The sequence below is a fragment of the Dasypus novemcinctus genome, chromosome 10, assembly GCF_030445035.2.
Source record: "Dasypus novemcinctus isolate mDasNov1 chromosome 10, mDasNov1.1.hap2, whole genome shotgun sequence".
Lineage (NCBI taxonomy): Eukaryota > Metazoa > Chordata > Mammalia > Cingulata > Dasypodidae > Dasypus > Dasypus novemcinctus.
This window is the reverse complement of record NC_080682.1, coordinates 34,217,571-34,227,550: the sequence shown is the minus strand read 5'-3', so window position 1 is coordinate 34,227,550 and position 9,980 is coordinate 34,217,571. Positions and strand designations below refer to the sequence as shown.

The 9,980-nt window shown below is 35.1% G+C and overlaps 1 protein-coding gene across 1 annotated transcript; it reads left to right on the top strand.

Moving 5' to 3' along the window:
• Positions 1 to 8,843: 8,843 nt before the first annotated feature.
• Positions 8,844 to 9,767, top strand: LOC105746407 (olfactory receptor 8H1-like). Its single transcript, XM_058306394.1, has one exon. It carries the CDS (start codon positions 8,844 to 8,846, stop codon positions 9,765 to 9,767), a length of 924 nt encoding a protein of 307 aa, XP_058162377.1.
• The last annotated feature ends 213 nt before the right edge of the window (positions 9,768 to 9,980 follow it).

The following is a 9,980-nucleotide window of genomic DNA, read 5'->3' as shown; positions in this document are numbered from 1 at the left end:
GCGGCGAGCAGGAGGTACCCTACTCAGCGGTAAAGGAAAATGGCAACGACAAAGGCAATGAGAAGGGAGGTAAGGAGGCAGAGAAAGACGGCGGTCGGAGCGGTCGAGCGCGAAAGTCAGGGGCAGTAGTGGTGTAATATGGCAAGGACGGCAAGGAGGATGATCGGGAGAAGGAGAAAGATGGGGAAAAGGGAAAGAAGAGCAGGGTTCATGGGCAGGGAGGGGCCGGCAAGTTATGGAGCGAGGCGGAGTAGGGCCTTACCCGTTCACGGCGGGCAGTGCCCCACGAGCGGTGCCAGTTGCGGTCGGTACATCCTGTCTGGTGGACGACGGGGCAAGAGAGGCCTAGGCTCCTGCGGGGGCTCACAGGCGTGGAGGGCGAGCGGCGGAGAAACCACCATGGAGACGAGGTGAGCACGCAGGTCTAATTTATCAAGGGAAGTACATGTGTTTATACAGGGTTACGGGGGAGTGAGCAGGGGACTGATTGGCTGTGGCCAAAGGGGGATTGGATTGGCGGTGGCGAGCAGTTGGTGGGGGGAAGAGGCAGATTCTAGGTTGGTGAAGGGGCGGCACCGGCGGGAAAGGGGAACAGGGCTGGGAGTGATTGGTAGGGACTAGTTCCTTGCCTTTTATGGTGCAGCTTGTGCTGCGGCTTGACAGTGCGGGAGGGGGGATGTGAGCGTAGGCAGCTCCTGCTGGCTATCAGCAAGCCGGTGTCGGTTGCCTGGGCGGGACCAAGGGCAGTGCGCCCATTCCATAGCTGAGGGCAGTTCACCCGTTCCAGCCGCCCTACACCCGAGTGGTGGGCTGCGCATAGCCCCCACTGGGCGCGGCTATGCTTGCCAGCCAAACTTCAGCCTGCCTCACCTCAAATGCTGTTATGAACATTGGTGTACAAATATTTGCCCATGTACATTCTCTCATTTCTTCTGAATATATTTCTAGTATCAAGATTGCTGGATCATATGGAAGCTATGTATTTAGGTTCCTGAAAACCACCAGATAGGTGTCCCAAAATACATGAGAAACACACTAGCCAAATGGAAGGAAGAAATAAATCTCTACAATAATCATTGTAGACTTCAGTGTTCAACTCTCATCATTAGAGAGAACGTTGGGATGGGATAAATACAGAAACTAAGAGCTTCAATAATATGATAAATGAACTAGATATAGCAGACATTTATAGAGAGTTATACCATAAAACTAAAGATATACATTCTTCCAAGTGCTCATAGATCATTCACCATGGTAAACCATATGTTGGGACATAATTCAGATCTCAATACATTTTAAAAAATTAAAATTATATGAATCAATTTCTTATATCATAATGGAATTAAGTTGGAAAGTATTAACAGGTAGAAAAAGGGAAAATTCATAAATACATGGAGATTAAACAATACACTCAAATAACAGTGAGTTAAAAATTACAATAGAAATCAGTGAATACTTACAGACAAATTGAAAATGAGAATGCAGTACAGTAAAGGCAGTTCTGAGAGGAAAATTTATTGCCCTCAATGCTTATATTAAAAAAAGAAGAGCTAAAATCTAGACATAATTGCACACCTGGAAGAACTAGAGAAAGAGTAGTGAATCAATCCCAAAGCAAGCTGAAAGAAAAACAAAACTAAATATTAGTGCATACATAAAAGAAATAGAGAATTAAAAAAAAAAACAATAGAATCAACAGAACTAAAATTTGATTCTTTGAAGAAGATGAACAAAATGGGTAAACCTTTTACTGTATTGACAAAAAAAAAATAGAGAAGATATAAATAAATAAAATTAGAAATGTGAAAGGTATCTTTACCACTAACCCAAAAGCAATAAAATATATTATAAGAGGATACTGTGAACAACTTTATACCAACAAACTAGAAAACATTGATAAAGTGGACAAATTTCTGTAAATATATAAACAAACCATACTGACCCTAGAAGAAATATAAGACCTCACAAAACCAATCATAAGTAAAGAAATTGAAACAGTCTTCAAAAACTTCCCCAAAATAAAAATTCCAGGACCAGATTTCCTCACAGGTGAATTCCTCAAATCATTTAAAGAAGATCCAATGCCAATTTTGCTTAAATAATTAGAATAAATTGAACAGGAAGGAACACTACCAAACTGATTCTGTGGAACTAACATCATCCTAATACCAGAGACAAATAAAGAATTAGGAAAAAAAAGAAAATTACAGACTGATCCCTTAAATAAATATGGATGCAAAGTCCTCAACAAAATACTTGCTACCAAATTATAAAAACACATAAAAAATTATACATTATGATCAGTGGGCTTTATACATGTATAAGAAAGTGCAATACACCACACTAATAAATAGAAAATGAAAAATCACATAAGCATTTCATTAATGCAGATAAGGCATTTGACAAAATGCAACATCCTTTCCTGATGAAAACATCCCAAAAAGACAAAAATTGATGGAAACCTTGTCAACATGATAAAGTGCATATTTTAGAACACCACAGCTAACATTGCACTTAAAACTTTCTCATGAGATCTGGAACAAGACAAGTATGCCCATGTTCCCCTCTATTACTCATAATTGTGCCAGAAGTTCTAGGTAGTGCAATTAAGCAAGAAAAATTAATGAAAGGCAACCAAAAAGGAAAATAAGAAATATTTATTCATTAGCCACTGATGATATGACCCTATACTTACAAAAGCCAGAAAATCCAGAACAAAATTATTAAAACTTATAGATGATTTCAGCAAAGTGTTGGGATAAAAAATTAATATGCAAAGATCAATAGCAATTTATACAATACTAACGAGCATTCTGAGAAAGTCAGAAAAAGAATAGCATTTACAAGAGTGACTAAAAGAATCAAATATTTGGGAATAAATTAACCAAGGACATAAAATTATAACACACTACTGAAAGAAATTTTTGATGATATAAGAAAATGGAAGGATATTTGATGTTTGTGGCTTGGAAGATTAAATATCATTAAGATGCCAGTTCTACCCAAACTGACCTACAGATATGACACAAGCCTGATGAATGTTCCAATATCATATTTTGTAGAATTACCAAAACAAATTATCAATATTATCTGATAGGGTAAGGGCCCTCCAAATAGACAAAAATATCTTAGAAAAGAAGAATGATATTGGAGGACTCTCCCTTTAAACCATGTTATCTAGCTACAGTGGTAAAAACAACATGGTCCTGACATACAGATAGACAGATTGACCAATGGAATCGAATCAAGAGTTTAGAAAAAGACTTTCATATGTATGGTCAAGTGACTTTTTTATGTCTCTCAGTAAGATATGTATATCCAGTTAAAATATATTTGTTTCGTTGTTGTTGCTGTTGTTTTAGAGCTATGTGGTGCCAAGGATTGAACCCATAACCTCAGAAATGGGAAGGTGGCCCTCAACCACCAAGTCACATCAGCCTCCCTGAACTGGTTTTTCATTTGTTTTGTTTGCTGTTTGCTGTTGGTTTTTGTTTTTCAGGAGACACAAGGAACTGAATCTGGGACCTCCCATGAGGGAAGTGGGCACTCAACCACTTGAGCCACATTTGCTACCTGGTCGAGTGATTTTTGACAAGTCTGTCAATACACTTAGCAGGATCAGAACAGTCTATTCAATAAATGGTCCTGGGAAAAGTGGATATACAGACCTACAAGAAAGAAAGAGGACCCTATCTCACACTTTAAACAAAACTTACTTTAGAAAGGGTCAAGAACCTAAATATAAAAACAAGAACCAAATAACATTTAGGAGAACACATAGGGAAACCTGAGTCGTTGTTTCTTGGATCTTACACCCAAAGCATGAGCAACAAAAGAAAAAAAATAGATAAATAAGAATGCCTCAAAATTAATACTTTTGTTCTTAAAAAGACTTTGTCAAGAAGTAAAAATGTAGCCTAATGAATAGGAAAAAAAATCCTAGAAAACCATATATTTGATAAAGGATTGAGCTCCATATTATATAAAGAGATCACACAAAGTCAAAATTACAGTCCCATTAAAATGGGCAAAATAGTTGAGCAGACATTTTTCTGTAGTGGAAATATGAAAGGCTAAATGACACATTAAAATATATTCAACATCACTAGCTCTTAGGGAAATGCAAAAGAATCTCAACAGAGTTGCAATACCTACACTACTGTTCATTGGACTCACCCTGGACAAATATCAGGGAGATGATGATGGACAACGACCATCCCAATAAACCAAGAGTGTCTACAACTGCAAGTAAGAGAGTCCCATCAATCCATTTATGGAATCAAAGTTCCTCTCAATTGGAGGTGGAGTACTTATCAGCACCCCAGAATCCTCAGGATTGGAGAATGAAATATGAAATGAAGTAGACTTACTGGTATTCTACTATAAACTTATTGTGATTCTAGAAATGGAAGAAATTAGATCATTAATATGGAAGCAATGGCCATTGGAACTTCTGAGATCAGGGAGAGGGAAAAACAGGTGTAAAATGGGGTCATTTTTGGTACTTGGTAATTGTCTTGAGTGACAGTGCAATGACAGATACAGGCCATTTTATATCTTGCCATAATCTACAAAATTGTGCTGGAGAGAGTGTAAACTACAATGTAAACTATAACCAATGCTTAGTGGCAATGCTCCAAAATGTGCTCATCAGTTGTAATGAACTGATCATTAATGTTGTTAATTTGGGAAAATGTGGGGGGAGTAGGGAGCAGGTCATATGGGAACCACCTATATTTTTATGTAACATTTATGTAATCTAATATCTTTTTAAAAAATAAAAAATACATTAAAAGAAACTACAATGACATACCATCTCACACCCATACAGAATGGGCTTTATTTAAAGAACATAAAACTTCAAGTGCTGGAGAAGATGTGGAGAAATAGGAACACTCCCTTACTCTTGGTGAGAGTGTAAAATCATGCAGCATCACAACACCTACTGTCGAATCATTGAACTTACCCAGGTATGCTAACAGGGAGGTGAGGATGGTCAAACACCACACCAGGGAACCAAGAGAGTCTACAACTGTAAGCAGGATAATTGCATCCATCAGCCATGTGGGATTTAAGCCCCATCTCAATTTAGAGGTAGTGTGGACATCACCATCTCAGGGTCCATAGTATGGAAGAATAAAATATAGATTAGAGTGGACTTACTGGTATTCTACTATAGAAATATTGTGACTTTAGCAATGGAAGAAATTGTATCATTGACATGGAGACAGTCACCACAGGTGTTGCTGAGGGCAGGGAGAGGGAAGAAGAGGTGTGATATGGGGGCATTTTCAGGACCTGGAGTTGTCCTGGTTGGTACTGCAGGGACAAATGCAGGACATTATATATCCTGCCATAACCCACTGAATGGACTAGGGGAGAGTGTAAACTACAATGTAAGCTATAATCCATGCAGTGTAGCAGTACTTCTAAATGTATTCATCAAATGCGATGAATGTGCCACACTGATGAAAGAGATTGTTGATGTGGGAGGATTGGGTGGGGGTGGGGAGTGGGTATATGGGAACCTCTTATATTTTTTAATGTAACATTTTGTGTGATTTTTGTATCTTTTTTAAACAGGCAAAAAATTTGCTTAAAATTTTATTTTAAATATACATAAGCTAGATCTTTCAACTAAAAGGCAGAGCAATTGATTCAACTAAAATGTAAGATCCATCTATATGGTGTCTATAAGAAGTTGGTGGTAAGTAAAATGATATACAAATATATTCATTGTTCAATACAGACATATAAAACACTAAACTATTGCAAAAATGTAGTTCTATTAGGAAAGTAGACCTCAATAATCCAGAGATTTAAAGGATAGTATAAAATAAGAATAGAGTCATTTATTCAGTTAAAAATCATTAACAGAGCTTCAAAAAATTTTTTTTCTATAAGCCATTTTTTGTCTTTATTTTTTTAATGTTACATTAAAAAAATATGAGGTCCCCATATACCCTCCATCCCTCTCATCCTACTCCTCCCCCCATAGCAACAATCTCCTCCATCATCATGAGACATTCATTGCATTTGGTGAATACATCTCTGAGCACTGCTGTACCTCATGGTCAATGGTTCACATCATAGCCCACACTCTCCCACAGCAAAAAATTGTTTAATTACAGAAGTAAATGCAGCAATAGATTTTAAAACTTAATAATGGCATTGAATTTCCAGGAATAAAGTGTTCATTGTGTTGAAATCAAAGACTAAGAAGTCATGTTTCTTTTCTGTTTCTTAGTCTTAATCTTCTGTGAGAACTGTTAATTAGAGTTGAGCTATTGGAATTACAGCAATAAAAATTGTAGCAAAAAAATAAAAAATTTTAATTTGTAAATTATTCTTTCTTCAATTTTTATTTACATCATTCAAAATTCCAGTCAATGTCTATAAAATTGATTTCAGTGCTGTGTAATAAACATTTGGTTATGGTGATTTGCAAGTTGTAAGCCATCCCTATTGAGATAGAATTGGTGGAAAATCTCCATTAGTCTTTCATTAGACTCAAACTCACAGTAACTTAAGGTGAAATAAATTGATGCTGGTTTTTTAATTTTCAGGTAAGTGTAGCCCAAGATAACTAAATTTTTGATGAATATTGAATTGTACCTTCAATAGTTCATCAAATGTAAAATACATTATTTGTAACACTTATTTGTATCAACAAATTCTCTACTGACATTCTGGATTGTAAAAAATTTTTCCTATAAGAGTCACTTCCAAATCTACAATATCATTACTTAATGCAAGATTCACAAGAAAGCATTTCACCTGATTATGTATAGTGAAAATAAGTTATTGGCCACCAATTATAAATTGTTTGTCATTTCATCAATTATATTTACTTTCTTCTTCTCTTTCTTAATTTAATAACATATAAGCAAAGATAATTAAAAAATAAAACAAGGTACAAAGCATTTTAGGATGAAAATAGGAATCTGCTGTATTAATGACTTAGTTGAAACTACAAAATCTGAGAAGAGAAACTATACCATGATTTCTTTGTGATAACCTCAAAAAGTCTCCTTCATCAGCTGGTGCACATTACAAAAGTGAAGGTAGTTAAGCTCTAGTAGCCAATGCAAAATACATGAAATTAGGCATTTTACAAAAGTGTACTATAACTTAGGAGAAGATGTATTATAAATATTTAGTGATAAAATCTGAATGTTATTGAAAATATAGCTTGAAAAATTAAACACATATTTGTAATTAGAAGAAATACATGTCAAGATTAACAAGATATGAATGATTTTCACTTTCTTCTTTAAATTTTGCTGTATTCTAATTTTTACATTATGAACAATGTTTACTGCCTTGATAGTGTTACACTTTTAAGCAATAAAATATTTCTTAGTGAATAATATGATTTTGCATCCTGGTGGTTATTCACCTGATCTTTCGGCCACAGAGTAATCAAGTATTTCACATAAAAATACTGTATCTATTATCCAGCAAATATTAGGGTACCACAAAAAACTTTAAAATTGTGGTCAAATTAAGTGACTTCTAAGAAAGAAGGAACTCTTTGGTTCAAACTTAACATGGATATGTTAATCCCTGGAAACATGCCAAGCAATCTGCCTTGGGAATTGGTCCCAGATACAACTTTATGTTGCATTATCAGCCCATAATCCTCACCATAAGAAGTGCTGGAAATTATCATGGGGGAAGGCAAGGGATACTCTGCTATGTTTTGTTTGCAGAAGCTCCTTGGTATACTTATGAGACAAAATTTCAGGGCAACTTTCAATTTGACTAGTATCTGAAGAAAATTTGGGGGTTGTCTTATATTACATCAGCATAAAAATGAAAATGCATGCACAAAAATTTTGAAATAACTTATCTCAAAGAAAACGAATATATCATAGTAATATTTGGGTCCTTAATGGTTTACATATTCTATTTCTGGAAAAATTTGTGTTTTAGACATTAATGCTGGAGGAAAATCTTTCACCTTTGGCTCATGGTAAGTATTACTGTCAAAATTAAATGTTTTAGTTTTCATCAAATAAAGTTAGATTTTTATTAGAATATTAAAATCTATATACATGTCATTTAGGTTGAACCTAACAGGATTTGTGGAAATGGCAATGTAGAGTTTGTGGAATCATAACGTACCAGCAATGTGCATATATTTTAATTTCAATTTTTGTAAGAAATTTACTTTAAAATAAAGTTAAAAATCATATATTCTAAAAATTAATATGAACGCATGTTCTATAACATTAATACACTCAGTAAAGCATACTAGTGTTTAAATTCTGATGTCATTGTTATTAAATAATACCTGATACAAAAGAAGAGTAAAAAGAGACCCTAAAGCTAAAATTATTTATTACATAGCTAGTACTTCTTTTTTTCAGATATTAAATTTAAATGGGAATACAGCATGATAAGCATTCTCTCTAGTTTCAACAAATTTTGTAGAAAGTTAGAATCAATGCTTTATAGCTCTGTTACTGGATGTTACTTAACATTCTGTGCACTTTTTCTCATCTAAAATTGTGGATATAAGTACCCATGAAATAATATCTTCAGTTTGATACATATCATGATAATGAGAAGCATTTATGACAGTCCAATTTCACTCTAGTTATTCAATATATGAGAGCCATAACTATATAATATCCCAATGATGATTCACATGTAATTTATATTTGGCATTCAAAGTAAAATTTCAATCAAATTTTGCAAACTAAACTTTATAATGTATTTCAAGGAATATAAAACTAATATTTAAAACTGCAGGATCATTCATATAAAGTAAAAATCTTTTTAAAGTCATTCATGCCAAGTATCATCTTTGATTTATCAACAGTTTACAAAAGTTTGGCATGATGGGAAATAGGAATAACACAAGTGTGCCTGACTTCATCCTTATGGGATTGACAAACTCTGAAGAGATCCAGTGGGTCCTCTTTATGTTATTTCTCCTGATATACATGATTACTGTGCTGGGGAATGCAGGAATGATGTTGATAATTCACCTGGATCTGCAGCTTCACATACCCATGTACTTTTTCATCAGTCACCTGTCATTCCTTGACCTCAGTTACTCAACAGTCATCACACCTAAAACCTTAGAGAACTTATTGACTTCCACCAAGTATATTTCATTCGTGGGCTGCTTCACCCAGTTGTATTTTTTTGTCTTCTTGTGTGGCACTGAATGTTTCCTTCTCTCTTCAATGGCCTATGATCGCTACGTAGCTATCTGCAATCCTCTCCACTACAATGTCATTATGTCCAAAAGACTGTGTCACTCCCTCATCACTGGTTCCTATATGATTGGATTTACTGATTCCTTGGTCAATGTTCTTTGCATAAACAGTTTGCATTTCTGCAAATCCAATGTAATCCATCACTTTTTTTGTGACACAACCCCAATTTTAGCCCTATCTTGCACTGACACTAGTGATATTGAAATCATGATATTCACTCTCGCTGGAGCCACTGTAGTGGTGTCTCTTTCCACAATCTCTATGTCCTATGTATCTATTCTGTCTACTATCCTGAAAATTAATTCCACTTCAGGAAAGCACAAAGCCTTCTCTACTTGCTCGTCCCACCTCTTGGGTGTCAGCATCTTTTATGGTACTATAATTTTTACTTATTTAAAACCAAGTAAGTCCTACTCCTTGGGAAAGGATCAAGTGGCCTCCGTCTTTTATACTATGGTGATCCCCATGCTGAATCCACTCATTTATAGCCTTAGGAACAAAGAGGTGAAAAATGCTCTAATTAAAGTCATGCAATAGAGAGAGAATTTCAGCTAACTGAAATTAGAATGATGCTGATAATACAAAGGCCTCTTATCTTTCTATCCTATTGGGTATTTTATTTGGTCTCTCTCTAAAAATAATAGCATCTTTTAATTAATTTCCATTTCTATTGAATCATCCTCTACTTCATTGCACATTATATGTAATATTTCCAAGACTATTCTTTTATTATTCTACATGGTAATTGGA